At 40.1% G+C, this 17695-nt stretch overlaps 1 protein-coding gene across 4 annotated transcripts in view; it reads right to left on the reverse strand.

Moving 5' to 3' along the window:
• Positions 1-17695, reverse strand: part of LOC147662656 (kelch-like protein 13) — a 409739-nt gene that overhangs the window by 87509 nt on the left and 304535 nt on the right. For all 4 annotated transcript variants that reach the window (XM_086951015.1, XM_086951014.1, XM_086951016.1 and 1 more), the window contains exons 4-5: positions 16681-16877; positions 13367-14162 (exon numbers count right to left, since the gene is read on the reverse strand). In XM_086951015.1, coding sequence (XP_086807141.1) covers positions 13367-14162; positions 16681-16877 — 993 coding nt within the window. The remainder of the gene's footprint in view (positions 1-13366; positions 14163-16680; positions 16878-17695) is intronic.

Raw genomic sequence — 17695 nt, forward strand, 5'->3', positions numbered from 1 at the left:
TCCTAATCATAAAGACAGCATTCAGATTATCTGAGGCATTGATGATTGAAATTAGAGAGACTGAATCAACCTTCAAAGCCACAATAACCGGCTATAAGAAAAGGTTGGATGAAATAAATAGTGAAATGAAAGAGTATAAGGACAATCTAATGCAATCAAAAGCTACAAAATTCCAAAAGGATCTAAAAAAAATTTCTTTTGAAACAGTATACCCTTACTCTACAGCCACTTTCGTCCCTCCAACCAGAAATACAAATAAATCAGATCAATCAGATGACAACTCCTCCGATACCAGCGGATCAAGTAATGATTCTGCCCAAAAAACAAGAAGAAGAGGGAACCGGGGGAACAGGAACAACAGAGGGAGACCAGGCAACCCGAATTACCATCAACAGTGGCAACCACCACAAATGGAGATGGGCCCAACTCCTTACCCTTACCAACAACCCCAATATCCTTTCATGGGTTGGAACCCAGCATTTATGCCCCCAATCCATTTTCAAAATCAATATAGGCAGCCTTTTTTAGAGAGCGGCCGGAGAGGAAGAGGCAGGAGGAGAGGCAACAACAACAACAGAGTCTCCTGGACAGAGGACGACTCAGTGTCGAACCACACGCGCAGCAGTGCCCAACAACCAGGAACGAGCGGACTGTAAGTCTAGTGACCAACCTGTCCAAACGAATCCTGTCACCAATGGAGAACCAGGTTCTAGAAAAAGGCCTAGGTTTCGTCCCCACAGCAAGACCCGATAAATTTAGACTTCATTGCGAACTTGCCGGTTTCTTTCGGAAATTGAAACTAAAGGCTTTCTTTGAAGGAAAAACAGATCTCAACGACGCAATCAGGAAAGGAGATACGGGGCTTAGACCCAACTCAACATTCATCCCTCCTCCGCATACCGTACCAGCAGCTATCATTGCCTTTGAACAGGCAGTCTTCAAGGATTTGGAGGCTAGCCAGAACCCCAAAATATTTGGAAATTTCACGACTGCGGAATATAAGGCACTAGAAGCTCTACAAAATGACAATTCAATAACCATAAAACCAGCTGATAAAGGCGGTGGCATTGTCATACTAAACACCAATGACTATGATAAAACCTGTGAGGATCTTCTAAATGACAACAGGAACTATACTCCATTAATGACTGATCCCTCTTCTGATCTAACGAAAAGGATCACCACCTTAGTTAAAGAGGCTGTAGACAATGAACACATCTCCAAAAATGAAGCAGAATTTCTGAATACCAATGACAACATCATCCCATATTTTTATACACTACCTAAACTGCATAAAAACCGGTTACCACCACCAGGTCGCCCAATTGTATCCGGGATTGGATCAATTCTGGAACCTCTCTCTAGGTTCTGTGACCAGTTTTTGAAGCCCCTGGTACAGGCAACTCCTTCATACCTGAAAGATACCAAAAGTCTACTACATCTCCTGACAGACATTACATTCGAGGTCAACTCAGTCACATTAGTGACCTTGGATGTTGAAAGCTTGTACACAAGCATCCCCCAGGACGATACCATCAAAGTCCTGGGGAAGGCATTGGATTCAATCGAATGGGAATATCAAACCCCAAAAAAATTCATTATTGATTGTGCGACAATAGCACTCAAAGAAAATTTCTTCTCCTTTAAGGATAAGCTGTTCCTTCAACGCTCGGGTACCTCGATGGGCAGTACCTTTGCCCCTAGTGTGGCCGGGCTGTACGTGGCGGATTTTGAAGCCCAGCACATTCTTCCTTCAACTGCGAAATTTTGTTCATCAATGCTTCTATGGAAGCGTTACATTGATGATATCTTGCTATTATGGACAGGCAGTGAGAGTAATCTGGAAGCCTTCCTGTTGTGGATTAATACCCTAGACAACAATTTGAGATTCACAAATACCACAAGCAAAACTGACATTGTTTTTCTGGATGTACTGATCACAATATCTGGCACATGTTTAACCACAAAAACTCATCATAAGCCAACAGCAAAGAATAATCTATTAGAATTCAGCAGCTTTCATCCGCGCCCCCTAAAAGAGAACCTTCCTTATGGGCAATACCTGAGGCTAAGGCGTAACTGCAGTACACTTACTGATTTCAAGGAACAAGCCTCAAGTTTAACTGAAAAACTGAAAGACAGAGGATATCCTTCTGCTATCCTCAACAAAGGCTTTAAGAGAGCCAGGAATCAGCCGAGAGAAGTCCTACTAGAAGAAAAAGTCAACAACCAAGAACCAGTGCCACTCACTTGTGTGACAACATTCAATGGGCTATCAAACTATATGAAAAAAACCATAAACAAACATTGGAGTATCATAAAGTCAGCAAAAAAAGACTGGGAAAAACCTATGTTTTCTTTCAAAAAAGGCCGAAGCTTAAGAGATGCCCTGGTTCACACCCGCCCGAAACATAAGACTGACCCTCAGACACCTTCAGTCACAACAGCATGGGGTCTTCCTCCCATCACAGGACATTATCCCTGCTCAGACTGTAGTATATGCCATCTTACAGAAGCTTCGAAATCACTGTCTTTGGAACCAGGAAAAATCTGGACACAAGTTGCTCATACGAATTGCAACTCAAACAATGTGATATACCTGATAACATGTCCCTGTTCCTTACGTTACATCGGCATGACAACAAGAAAAGTGAAACAGCGCATTGGTGAGCACCGGAGTAATATCCGATGCAAAAAATTAACAACCAAACTGAGCCGACATTTTTTTGAACATAACCATACCCCGAATGATATGAAATGGACAATAATTGAAAAAATTACTGGTACCACAAACATCCCTACCAGACTCTTTGAGAAAGAACAGCGGTGGGTGTACCGTTTAGGTACCAACATCATTGGGCTCAATGATGATATCCCATGGAACACTGTACTTAACTGAAACCCTTTGATTCTAATGTTTGCCAAAGTCACCAATCATGTACGTCCGATCAGTAGCGCACTATTTACAAATAAACATCAATGTTGTAAAATACCAAGAATCTAATTCCCAGACTCTGATAATATTCACAGTCATGCAGTAAACATTGCGCTTATTTTACTCTGCGCTCTTATAAAACGTGCAGATACAAGTAGATCTCAATAAAATACACAAGCCAATACAAATTGTGTTATACTGGCGCAACAGTAACACTGCTGTTATTCATATCCCCAAAACTAATGATCGGCCAATATAGCCTCTAGCCTCGATGTAAAAAATACTATGCAATGTTTTGCATGGCAACAAGCACAACCAAGGCTTGCCGCTGTATACATCTCTTATTTTTTATTTTGTTGTCTTCTCTTTTAAGACCGAAGACCGAAGCCCGAAGTCAAGGATTGGCCCGCTAATGCAAGCCTCTCTTTGGAGACATAACACGATGTTTCCATAGAAACGAGTGCAACCAAGCCTCGTTCTCACCTGAACCGCGCCCACGGGAAAGAACACCCTAGCCACGCCCACCCGGAAGAGCGCCAACAGCGTTACACAGCCCTTTAAAACAAATCCACCGGCCCCGCTCTCCATCGTCGGGGTCCGGTAGAGGTAGTACGAGGTGTACAAGCGGGCTGCGAGTGCTGAGGGCGTGAGTAATGCTGCATTGACGATCGGACCAAATCCATACTATCAAGCTAAGTCAATCGCGATTCCGTATGTTTCTAGCCTATGTTTTCTTATCTTTAGGATGTGCCAGGGACACTCCAACCCCCCTCCTGAGACCCATGGTGCAGATAGCGCCAATCTTTAAAGTGAGACTTGTTTTTATCTCATACTTGCGTGTGTGGGTCACTGACTCTTTGTCTATTGATCCTTTGAAACACTTATACCATGTGATTTTAACCCCCTGAAGCCACTCACGGCTTATTTTAAATCACTATTTTCACTACACTTCCCAGAACTAGTTGTATCATCCCTAGAGGGTTTGTGGATGGTGCTTAACTCTAGTAGTTATTCTGGGAACACGTTTGCTGCCACTTATTTGGAACACCATGAACCGAAAAGTACTTTGGCATAGCCCTACAAATAATTGTTTGTTTGTCTTATATGTCTGTTCGTACTTTTTTGTTCCACAGGTGCCGAAACACTCCAAAATTAGGAGTGATTTTTGGAATGAGCATTTGCTCTTCCTATTTTTATGCACTTTAAACACCTTTTTATTTTTTCACTTTCACGTCCCCAGGTCAGGGTGGACGATTAGAGAGTCCATACCGCCGGGGTTTATCATTGTCCTGACGAATGCCTAGGTAAAATAAAACCAACACTAAGGCTGAAACATGTTGACATACTAATGATATATTAATTCTGAATTAAACCAACCATTACCTTTGGCTTTACAATTCAGACACATAGAACTCTTGTATTCGTGTCCTAGGGATCATTAATAAACTTTTTTTAGATACCCTTTAGACACTTTTAAGTTTAAGTTTGATTTATCCTCACAACACACCCTTTACACAATACCAGCTCCGCAGTCTTCTGGCGTCGCAGCACACCGAAGAGGCATTAGGTCTCTTCGGTGGGGCCCGATGATGAAGCATGACACTGACTAGGTCGGTGTGTGAGGGCTTTCCTTCAAACCCAAATAGGATGTGAATATCTTGAATCTGTTGGCTCCATCCAAGTGGCTTATAAGAGACATTAACCTCTCTTCTTTTGTTTATTGATGTTTCATGCGCACGCAGTAGCAAGCACATATCATTGCTGTCGAATTCACCCAAGATGATCTCCCCACCAACACAGTCAGAGATACGTAGTCAGATAGGCCCTGTGACCCAAACCCAGGCCTATCAATTGATAGCTCACAGATGGGGTTACAATCAGCTCGAAGACAAACGCGCAACCAGGGAAAACCTCGATTTATCCCACAGAAAAGCAGCGACACCACAAACAGATCCGAGGAAATTGGCCCCAATAAAACACGTTTCGCCAAAGGCTCACGTTCCAAAAATACCACAAAGTTAGATGCCACAAGTAGTTCGGAACAGTCAGCCAATCAGGACACAGCACGCACACCACAGGCAGTGATCACATGCTCTGCATGCTAGATATCTGGGCACACACACTGGCCCACACTAGCTTTCCCCGAGGTAGAGAGTCATCTCTGTCCCCGTTATCAGATGGTTGTACTTATAATTTTTGACTAGCCCTGGACCCACATGCTATGCAAGAATGTGTAATCGATGTATTGTACTTCAAGAAACTGTATAAAAAGTGCTGGCCAAAACCTCTGTATATTGAGACTGTCTTCAGACGCTACTCTATTGATGCTCTCCCGGCCACAGTGTTTAATTAAACCAACCTGTTCCTATTTTGCAAAACGCCTCTTTTCTTTCACTTTTTGAAAGGAAATTAATATCTGAGAAACATTTGCAAGTCTCAAGATTGGGAGAAAAACAAGCTTTTCAGCAGGTATGCAGGAAATGGAACTTTAGATACGAGGAAACAAAACCCATTCAGTGTCCCTTACAGAGAAAAAGTCCATGCGCCGAATGCACATGCATTGTCCAAATACACCAAAACCTGAAATCCTAAATCCTAGGTATTTGATTTCACTTTCACCTGCGCCCTACATGGTTGAATGATCAAAGCCTATCCAGCTTACATTCGTTGAGTAACCTAAAAACAAAGCACCTCTTTCCTTGTGTAAGGCTTATATTAGCCATTATAAGATCAATTGCCTACCCTAAAGTTACTATAATCTTATAGTTACTATAAGATTATAGTAACTTTAGGGTAGGCAATTGAGCTTATAATGGCTGATATAAGCCTTCTGCTACAACAATCCAATGTTTGTCATTTGGTTTCTCCCTTTTCAATTTAGAACATTCTATCCTTGGTGCCCTTGTGCCTCGGGCTATACCAGTTATGAAAGACACTCAACCTCGCTATAGGCCCTCACCTGCAACTCAGGCCTATAATTCTGGTTCAGGGCTGTTAACCAGTATAGCACCTGCTAGCGGGCTGTAAGGCGTTATTATATTTCTTAAACTGTTAATTCTGTTATTGGTGTCCAACACACTGAAGATGTTCAAGTGAGATGCAGGTTTAGAAAAAAACTTAAATAAATCAAGAATTACTGTGCAATCTCATAAACTGCTTTAGAAACAAAATAAGAATACACTGAACGCAGCATCTAACTTCCACAAAGGCTGGGAAACACAATACTTAATTATCAAATACCAACATCAACAAACTGTTACACACTTCCTTTCTCTCTTTGAGAACAGGTGACAGCGACGGGCACTAGACGTGTCTGCAGGTGATATTATCCTTGTATCATCAAATCACTAGAACAAAATGTATAACTGAAGCTTAAAAACTCAAGAAGTTTACTAATAATAATTCTTATTTGCTGTTAAACCGCCCGTCTCGTGACATATACTTTAGAAAAAATGATCACTTAAAACTTCTAAAAAGGCCTCCTTTATGAAGACGTATTAGAAATGTCAAAGTACATCTGCAAGAGTTTAAAGCAGGACACTAAAGTTCTCTCAACTATTGAACGAAATGAATCAACGTTTCCTAATGAACGCAATGTGACAATTCCTGGTATCAAAAACAGGACTGTAAGCCCTAATTGCCTTACAAAAATACAAAAGAGAGTTTGCTTTCATTTAAAATCAGTTGGAAAATAAAATATAAACTTCTCATAACATGTTTTTTGCACAATATGCTAATAACACCAGCAACACAAAGCAATTAAATGATCATAAAACAGCTCCAACTGGTATGATCAGTAAATGTACTCAGCCTGTAAAAACTCACAAGAGAGCATAAAATCAGCAGTTTCAAAAATACTCATTTTTTGAAAGAGACGTTTGAATTCCGAATGAAAATTAGCGCAGTGTGAAGGGAACGCATTTTCAGCATTTGAGTACAAACAATTAGAACGGAAGATCGGTTTGTTCGTTGATTTGGTTTTCATCCAAACAAACCACTAAACTTTTTGCAAGGTCATGTCCTAGGTTTATGGTGAGGTGCGGATGCATGAATTTGCATGAATCCGTAAGTTTTGCAAATCAGGACAGATCTTTGAACCACTTCTGCCTCGAGGGCAGCAAACTCATTTGTACAGGGTAGTTCTGCGGGTACAGGCTGGTACTCGATAGGAAGTACCGCTTTTTTATTATTAATACAACCCGTCTCATCGATGCTGCAATAAACAAAACCGTTCTACCTATGTACTCTTTCTATTGCGAATATAACAGGCATTTCCTCCCACCATACATAATTAGAGACCTCACGCTGAATATTTTAGTACAGGAAAACTTTCTCTCAGACTGCCCTTGCTGCAAGCAGGGTTTATTTTAATAAAAATGTTTTAAAATAATTGCACTGCAAATGAAAAGCCTCCAAGCTTTAAGTAAAAGGCTACATACATTGCCATGCCGAAACAAAGTACCATGCTAGGTTAAATGCAAAAAAGGTTTGCCGCACTGCATATGCGCGGCTCCGCAGTTTCCACTTTGGGCTTTAATTTTGGGAGGACATCCCACATGACTAATGATGAATGTAAAGGAGCACACCTAATTTTGAGATAATAATGCTTTCTATAAACAATGTATAACCAGGCGTGCTACTGTTCAGCTTCTTTCTGCCGAGAGGGGAACGGCTACTTGCACTCACCTCTGTGGCTCTGGTGAGAACCAGCCACGCATGCTACTACCGCTGCCACCTTCATCCCTGCGCGGTAAAGAGGAGCGGAGCCGCTAGAACACACGATAGGTCCAAACTCCAATCCCCAGAGGGCCTCGCGCAGTGCTGAGCTAGTGACGCGGTTGGAGGACGACAGAGGCCCTCAAAACGGGCCCGGTATATGTCCGAAATGGTCCGACGAATATTAGGCATTAAGTCGCAAACCGTATTGTCAAATGCCAGTATTAGTACATTACCGCTGGGCATTTTTATAAACCTCAACACCCTTGAATTACTAATGTACATCCCTCCTTGCATGACAGTAACAGGTTTCAGGCCCTTTCAGGCTTGGATGCACAGGACTGACAATTACATAGGCTGGTCGATGTCAATGAACGTGTGGGAAATATATTAGAGTATATATCAGGCTTTCAATTACCTACCTTGATGAAGCAGTTAGATGTTCAGGAAGTAAAGAATAGGCCGTTACCTGCATCAGCTGACCATCAACCATATGTAGAGGGTGACATGGTTCGCAGTGACATATCTAGCATTGTCCACAATCCCAAAAGAAGTTAAACTGAATTCGACCTTAATGTTATGAGTTGGAATGTTGCAGGCCTTGAATCAAGGCTAGCTGACGAAAATTGGCTGCATATGATGTCATAATGTTCCAGGAAACATGGGCCACACGTGATTTATATATAGAAGGGTTTCACTGTTTTAGTTTACCTGCACCTCAGCCCGATTTTGGCCGCGCATCAGGGGGTTTGTTTATTGGGATTAGTATAGCATCTGGAGGGAGTATTAAGGTTAGACCCACCAATAGTCCCAATATCCAAATACTGAAATATAAAAAGACAAGTTTCTCTTTATTTAATTAATTTTTACAACAATGATTTTTATTCTGTTCCAAATAGGATCTTCATTGAGCTTTTTAGTAATCTTTCTAATTTAGACAGTCAGCAAGGTTTAGATGAGCCCATTGGGATCTTTTTAGGTGGGGATTTTAATGCCAAACTACCAACTAAACTAAATGATGTGAACCCACCTTATGCGGATTCCGCTGTACGAAGGGGTTTGGAACTAGATACTTTTTTGAGCCAGCATATCCTTACTAATGTAATGGATATTGCTGGTATTGAACCTATTCATTCTTCCACAAATCAGCAGCCACCCACATTTAGAGGAAGGGATCAATTTTCAACCATTGATTTTATCTTTGTCTACCCTTGCCTCGCAGACCGCCTACTGGCTGCTGAGGTTCATGTAACAGACTTTGGGGATCATAATCCCCTTAAAGTGGCATTAAGACTAGCATCGCGCTCCGTGTATACCATCCTTTGTGGAGCCAGGGATCTAACTCCATCAACAGATAAATTAAGATTGAAATGGAGGGGGGTTGACAGTGGTAAATTACTTCAGACTTTGTCAGAGGGGCACACGCATCTAATCTCCTCATGTTTATCAACTGAAGGACTACACTCAAGGGTAATTGAAGATTTTACCAAACTTTGCTCAGTGATCAAATCCCTCCTGTCTGTACCTTTTACTCAGGATAAAATAGAACCGAGGTGGTTTGATCACAAATGTTCAGAGGCCAACAGGAACTTATGCAAGGCTCTAACCTCCAAACCAAGGTGCTGCACAGATGTAAGAAAAGCAAGGAAGAGGTACAAAATTGCCATAAGCGAACGGAAGGGTGTCCTCCTTGGTGAATGCTTGGAAGTATTATCAGAATCAGCTGGCGGAAAGAAGGGTAATATACTTTGGTCCTCAGTTAGGGACTTGCGCAATATGGGCCAGCAATTAACACCAGTGAGCTGTACTATATCCAGCGAGTCATGGGAGAACCACTTATCCAAAATGTATGCCACCCCACCATATGGCTTAGATCATTATGTGCAGGGTCAACTATGTTGCCTGCAAATTACACTGCTAGAGGTGGAAGAGGCAATTGCACAGAGCCTTGGTAATAAGGCCCCTGGCTCAGACGGGTTACCTATAGATCTAATCAAATGGAAACCAGAGTTCTGGGCACCACTCCTCTTGAATGTTTTTAATAATTTACCCCAAGCCCCTATGCCGAGCACCTGGGCCATGAGCGTTATAGTCCGAATCTACAAAAAGGGAGATAGATCGGATCCTATCAACTATAGACCTATTTCCTTGCTTGACAATACACTAAAGATCCTGGGCCGAATTATATACAACAGGGTTTTAAAATGGACAGAGGAAAGTGGTATATTAAAGCCATGCCAACTGGGTTTTCGAAGTAAGGTAGGAACCACCGAACAGTGCCTAAATCTTAACTTGGTCATCAGCAAATATAATATTGCCATATATTCGCCAGTTCATCTAGCCTTTATGGACTTATCATCCGCTTTCGATTTAGTTAATAGGTCTAAGCTTTGGTCTATTTTATTGAATTATGGTTTGGATGAGTCCTTGGTACATTTTTTTGGCATATTTGTACACAGATCTTAAGGGTGGTGAGGTCTCGGGGCCCATTAGGGTAGAAAGGGAAGTCAGACAGGGGTGCATTTTAGCACCCCCTGCTTTTTATTATTTACATTATTGGGCTGAGTAATTCCCTGAAATTGTCAACTCCAGACGTACCGATATTTAATGGCAAACCGTTACCGGTACTCCTATACGCAGATTATGCGGTCCTCATAGGTCGCACACCAAACTCCTTGCGTATTTTGGTTAGGACCCTTTGTTGAGTACATGGACGGTTTGGATTTATGTGTAAATTAAAAAAAATCTTTTCTCATGTCATGTGGACCAGGGAAACGCCAGCTTAACTCTATATTGGTAGGGAACGATAGACTAACCTCCACTGGCACTTTTCCCTACCTAGGAATGGTCTTTGCTGCGAATGGCTAGTGAACTGGGCACTTGGCCCACTCCACGAGCAAGTTTTCAAAGGCCATCAATTCTATTTTAAGTCTCCCCTGCCCGAAGAAAGCAGGTGCTATTCCAGCTATTCTAAAAACAATTAAATTGCAATGCGTTCCAGTAGCCACGTACGGGGCCGAAGAGTCATTGCATCCAGCAGAAAGAAAATCGGTTTTGTAGAAAGCTGCTGGGTGTTCCAATCGCCACCTCCCAGTTCATATGCCAGTTCATATGCCATAGGGAACTCAACCTACATTTTATTTGTGATTTTATTAGTGGTCGCCCTGCTCTATTTTGGCTCTCAGTCTGGAGGAACAAAGCTGCATATTTAATGCAAGAAATTATAAGCAATTGCCTTAAATGTGAGAGAGGAATGGGCATTCCCTGGCTCTCGGGGTCTATCAGAGTCTATGCAGCATTGATAAAGGCAGTCTCTTTTTAGACCCAAGCAGAGCCGTCTCACTTCACAAGAATGACCTGAAAAATGCACTTTATACACTTTACAATTCAGAAAGGAGGAGTATGAAATCCAATAAATCCTCCGTTCTTAGTTATATGTGCAAAGATCTGTATGGGTACCCCTTACCAATATATCTTACTTTGCCAATGACTAATTGGGAAAGAAGCCTCCTATTCCGGTTGAGAGCAGGAACTGTAAACATTTTATTATGTTTCCCTCTTGGCAATCATCCAAATCTCGCAAATACATTATGATGGAGTGAGTGCACAAACTGATTTGCACTTTTTCTTTTTTGTAAATACTATCTAAAATATGTGAAATGGCTTTTAACCCCATTTAAAAAAAAAAAAACTTAGACCTGTTTCCTTGGAAGAATCCTATCAGACGCTGCTCTCTTTAGCAAATGAAGAAATAGTTTTTCGCACTTGCACTTTTTTGAGAATCGCCACCCGAGCCCGGAAGATGATGAATAACCCCTGACTATTTTAAAATTTTATATGGAAACATTGCTAAATTGTTTGGTGTTTATTATGGTGTATTAAATGAATTATGTGATATCTTTATAAGGATGTTATAATAATATTGTAAATCTGCGATTGTGCTTTTACGAATTCTTGGAATTCGAATAAAGATTTATGAACTGAACTATCTAAATGTGCGTGAATGAATGTGCAAATGGTCTTTTGATGAATCCACAATTATTTGTACAAGGCAACAGTGCACAGAGGCTAGGTTCAATCCTTTGGATTCCGCAAGGACATCCCACATACCATTGCAAGTTTGTAATTGGTTTGAACAGCCCAAACTGATCTGAAAATACTCTAAGGCTTATTTGGAAAATAACAATTATTTCAATGAACTAATATGGTAATTAATGCAGTTGAACAATCTCATATGGAACACGGTAAGCAAGGGCAAAGTGGGAAAAACATCCGAGCTACGGTTGCCATAGATACTAGGAAATACTTGAAGTGGCAGGACAAGTTTTTTGTTTCTGTATAAATTAAATATCTAACAAGAAGAACATATGCAATATTTCCTTGCCTTGTTGGCTAGGTGTAGGGCAAGATGCGTATGCAAGGGTCTTCCAACGACCAAAGGATCAGTGAGTTAATGTCTGGCACCTAAACAGATTCCAGGGTTTTCAGAGATGATGTTTTTCTACATTGTTGTTTCAAAAAGATAAGGAAATGTAGCTTCTTTCCATTTTCAGCGACGAAGTTTAATCCGCAGGAGAAGAACTGATGCAAATGTCTCACTGGTTCAAATGCCATCTTATCTTGCAGCTGGGTCCTGCTAACTTGAGGAATGCACATGAACGGTGCTTACGAATGTAGGTGCCTCAGCCTTCAAGGCTTTCCAGGTTGTAAACCTGAATTGGGAAACCTCTTGCTGTCCAACTGTTGTCCTAATGCTAAATTTTGTATGTAGAAAAGGTGGCATGTCATGCATGCCTTTATATCTGTACAAAGCACCAGCTTGTCTGCTTGAAATGAAATGCAACTGACTGCATTAAGGCATGCTAATGCTAGCGCCAAAACGCTTTTCTCGTTAGTCTTAATTTCCAACTTAGATGGCTTCTGCAGAAACATAAATAGCCCTTACAGACTAACTCCAGAAAATGTAGCCACCTACCATGATTTTCTGTTGAGCAACGCACATAAAAAGGAATGCACACGTGTAAAACTGGTTTAAGAAAGCATTTGATTATTCTATTTTTCAGTGGCCTAATATGTTAACGCTGAAACAAAAAAGAGAAAACAAGCGTTCAACAAGGGCAAACGTAAGAGGGTGTTCAATACATTTTCTAATCAAGGTCAATCGTAGCCCTTTTGAAAATGTTATCTAAGCTATTTACAAACACCACAACATGCCATGTTCTCGTTCGTTCTTTGGTCAAAGTATACTTAACAGTTGTTAAACTTAAAGCAAAAATTGATTTGTACTCCTTGTGACGTTTGGAATTTCAGAAGGATAATTTGGTGGCGATTTAAAGACTTTCTGAAGACAATAAATCTGATATATCAAAAGACCAACAGGATTAATTTCAACAATGATTTCAGTGCAGTGTGATTTCATATTATGTTTTGATTTTCAATGGTTTCTAACAAAGCATGAAGCAAACGTTACATACTTTTTAAAAATGGTTGATAACTAGGATAGAAAAAAGAAAGTGCCTTTTAGCAACAAGAGCTATTTTATATAAAGAACAGTCACTATGTGTTTGCGTATGTCGCAGGCCATCAAGACTGAGGGCTACTTCTAATCAGAGAAAGAAAACACTTCCAAGAAAATCAAATCAATTTAATCATCAATACAAAAATTTATTATTCCAAGTTTAAGAAAAAAACATTACGAAAGCTACAAACACTTACCCAATTCACCAGCTGCATTTCTTCCACCAACAGCATATAAATGTCCTTTTAGGGCACTCAGGTGAAAGAAGGTGCGCTTCTCATTCAATGATGCCACTTGCATCCACTTGTTATATCTCGGATCAAACCTGAAGACTGTGTCCACAGCGGTTTTCCCTTTTGTATCATAGTTGCTCTGACCTCCTACCACATAAAGAAAATTTCCAATAACGGCAATTCCATGCTGGTACCTTGGAGCATCCATAGGAGCTAAAGATTTCCATTCATGAGCTTTTTCATCGTACATGCGTAGTTCTTTGCTGACAACCAGTTGCTGCCTTAACACGCCACCCAATGTCACCAGATGAGTGCTATCTGAGCGAATGGCAGTTCTCTCAGACTGCATAACTGGCTGCATGAATGGCATCATTTGGTAATTGCTGGCTTCCAATAGTAGATTTACACAGGTATTGTCAGTTCTCATGAAATCCACAGTTTGGACGTGATTAATAAGATCCTGTGGTGCCATCAGTGGAAATCTAATATTCTTCATGAGTTTTGCAGCATAGTCCATTCGAGTCTCCTCATACCGTAGCCAACGGCAAGCGGCCTTGAAGAGTTCAAGTTCTGTACAGTGCTTAAGGCTGTTGCTTGATAGCACAAAGGCAAGACGATCAAAGGGTAACTTCACAAACTCCCCTGTACTTAACAAAGGAGGAAAGTTCTTCAGGATAAAGTTATTCACATATTTGTCCACTTCTGTCAGATTGTAGGTGTTAGCAATACGCCCAACCTCCACACAATTTTCTAAAGAAACCTAACCAAAACAAAATCATGAATTGTTAAATTAATCAGTATAATCTTACAATATAATACAACTCTATAACAAATTTGGAGCCGTACCAATTAAAGAAGGTTATTGACTTCACATATTCTTAAACTTGTTTGGTGCACATTAAGATTTAGGAGATTCAAACATAAGAATACTTTAGAAAAAAGATTTGATTAAGTGCTATAGAATTTAACATTTTTTGTACCAGCAACAATTTGATCACGGGTCAGCCTAAACATCTTCAATCCTTAGTCTAGGGTCATACCAATTATATTCGACTGAAGATAGCAAGTCCCTGCTTAGTAATACCAGATGCAACCAAAGTTGTATATGCCGTGTCGTATATTCCCAAAAAATCAATACAGATAAATAAAAAATAAAAAAAGATAGCAACTCCTCCTAGAATAAGGAAATGTGCACTTCACTTTATAGGCCAGCAATGTGAATATATCAGCGCATTTATAGACCACCATCCCCTAGAGATTTAGGTACGTAAAATATACTTCATCTTAAATATAGTGTAAAACTAAACCCAATGAAGGAGGAGCTATGCTCAATTTCAAAATCAAAACACCTGGCATGTCAACGTGAAAAACTCTCTAGTCATAAAAGGTGTAATAACAAGGCCCAAGTGCAGTGACATAAGAATAATTAGTCTCCACGCCATTCTCTTTCCTTGTACAGAGCAGATGAAAGTAATTCCTTTTTTTATTTGATTGCTCAAACGAAATTGTTGCACTGATGCTGAAGAACCATGACTATAGGATGAAGAGGATAAGTCCATCTGCAACTGAAATGCGCCTTAAATATTGTATTTCTTTACTGGTGGTCTGACCCCAGAAAGGACATCTCATTGCTTTAAAAAAGCTGGGTCGACACTCTATATCTAAAGGACTCACATTTGGTAGTCTCGACTCTGCAAATAAGGGAACGCCCCTCCTAATTGTCCTGCCAATGCACTTACACCGCAGACCGACCTGTATTACATAATGGGTTTTGCATGCATTTGTTGCCCCTTCTGAAAAACACAACGTGCCCCAGATGCAAAGAGGGGAATCACATGCCCTTCAAACCCCGTGAAACATAATTTAATAAGGTCTAAGGATATTAAGGCACAAAAAAGCTTTGTTAACTTTAGGCACAAAGTTTATGTTAATCTAATGTGGTCAGAAAATCTATGGAATTTCTCTTTGGCGTTATCACAGGCCTAATGAATTGTTAAATACTGAGTGTGTAATTATTCACATCACTCATCTCGCTTAATGGACAACAACGGTATATTATAAGATATGTGTGTGTTGCACAGCAAAAGTGGTACACTCACAGTTCAAACACATGCAAATATTCCCATGTAAGGCTCAGAAAATGCCAAAACCTATTTGGGTAAAATTGACCAATTGAGTATGCACATTGGAACAATAGGGGATAGGCTGTAATGGGACTGCATCCCCGCATGCATTAAATACACTTACTAACAGCTCAAGGATTCGTTACAATCAAGACAGTTGAAAAGTTGAAAATGCTATGTGTGAACATCATTTGCTATGGCCCAGCGGAAATATCAAGTGTCTTAAACTTTTACGATCAATTCCTGTTTAACCTTTCACCAACTAATGTTTCAACAAACAATTATACAGTGTGTGGACACATTTTCAAATGATTAAAATGCTTGCAATACTACACGTCTTCTTCCATATTTGGCAGAAGGAGCTCAAAACCCCAGTGAATATGAACCTCCTATTAAAATTGGATAGTGTCAATGAGACCGCCAGGAATGAAAGATTTTAGAAGAGCCTTGATAGCTAAATTGTTTAGAATGAGGAGCCTGGAAAAGAATGACTGAAACCAGAGACCACCATTTAACCACATGCTTGATGTCTCACTAGTGACAACCTGCTTTGCTATATGCCTTACATTACATGGAGAGCCTAATCCATAAAATCTTGTAGTGTTTAAATCTAAATAATGACTGAATGCTTGTACTCCCGGGGGTACAAATCCTAGGCAGATAACTTATTTCAACTATAAAAATGTTTTTGGTGCCCAACATGCATTATTCTAGCAAGGCCAAACCGTCCACATTGCTTTGTAAGGGTTGTAGCGTAAACGTATTGGGCCTCAAATTATTTTATTTGGTTTCTCTTATCTACTTAAATTACTAGTTGTGTGGGCACTTGCAAACATATAAAATATATTGTTTAACTGGTTGTGTGTACTTGCAAACATTTAAAATAAATTGTTTGAGTTGTCCAGAATGCATTTAGAGTAAAATCCTCCACTACAAATAGATTTGTGGGTTAGTAGATATTGTGTATGCATATTATCCGAATTAATTATGGGTTACTAAATTGGAAGTTCAAGTCAGATGGTGACGATATCAAAGGTTATAGAGAACTTTTGTACTTCAAAAAGTAAAATGAGCAGGTCCATCATGATATTTTTGTATTCAGGGCCACTAAATATAAGGCAAGCAGAAAACAGAAAATTTTAAACCAGGTCTTACCCCAGATATGAGGAACACTTTACAGAAGTCCAATACAGGCAAAATCTGTAAAAAGCTGGCTGCTTCTAAAGTATCCTGAAGGTTGTCCATATTGAGAGATAACTTAGCAGTATAAATAAAATCAATGATCTTCTTTAAGCCAATTTTGTTCACACCATGAAGTTTAATGCATAGCAGATCCTGCTCCTTCATGCCACCTGCACAAAACATGAATTGTGTTAGTAAGTGAAGTAGAAAGTAAAATGCCAAAACTGTGTACTGTAACCAAACGTAATAGTAAGTTGTAAAGCAACTAAATGGCACATTCAAATAGGAATAACAATCACCAGCTCACAGTTCCTCACACTAATCTTTTCGTACATACTGAGAAATATCTGTAATCCAGAATAACATACTAAAAACGTCTTGGAACAAATATAGTGCATCACAAAAAAGCAAATCCGTAAACATATCTAACTCAGAGGAAGCCGTATATAACGATATAGAGGAAGCAGTAAATCTTGTTTAACTGCAGATAAACTGAAAAAGCTGCCATTTCTCCTAAATTGTACAGTAAACTGTTTGCCGATTGTGTCAACAAACTCAATACCATTTACTCATAATCAATGACTTTCAGTAGTTTACAGTAATGTATTTAAAATATTAAATAGATAAGTTACTTACCTTTGGTAACACTGCTTTGATGGGTGCTTACCTCTAGAATATTCTCAGGCACCAGGCTAGATCCAGAGTTCTTCCAGCAACACTCCCTCACGCCTTTATATGGAGCCCTATCACTCCACTGTGATTCCAGACAATCCGAAGTGAGAAAGTGGCAAAACACAACTGCCAATCTGTTGCCTAGTTTCTTGTGCCGTTCTCCTTTGACAACTTTACCCACGGAACACAGAATAAACTATCTGAGACAGTGTGCAGATTCATAATTCATGATGTTTTTAGATGTTAAGCAGGTCCCTCCACAGAAAGGAGAGGGGTGGATTGGGGTTGTGAGAAATCTGTGTTTAGATAGAGAATC

Source organism: Lissotriton vulgaris, unplaced genomic scaffold (assembly GCF_964263255.1).
Source record: "Lissotriton vulgaris unplaced genomic scaffold, aLisVul1.2 SCAFFOLD_322, whole genome shotgun sequence".
NCBI classification, from domain to species: domain Eukaryota; kingdom Metazoa; phylum Chordata; class Amphibia; order Caudata; family Salamandridae; genus Lissotriton; species Lissotriton vulgaris.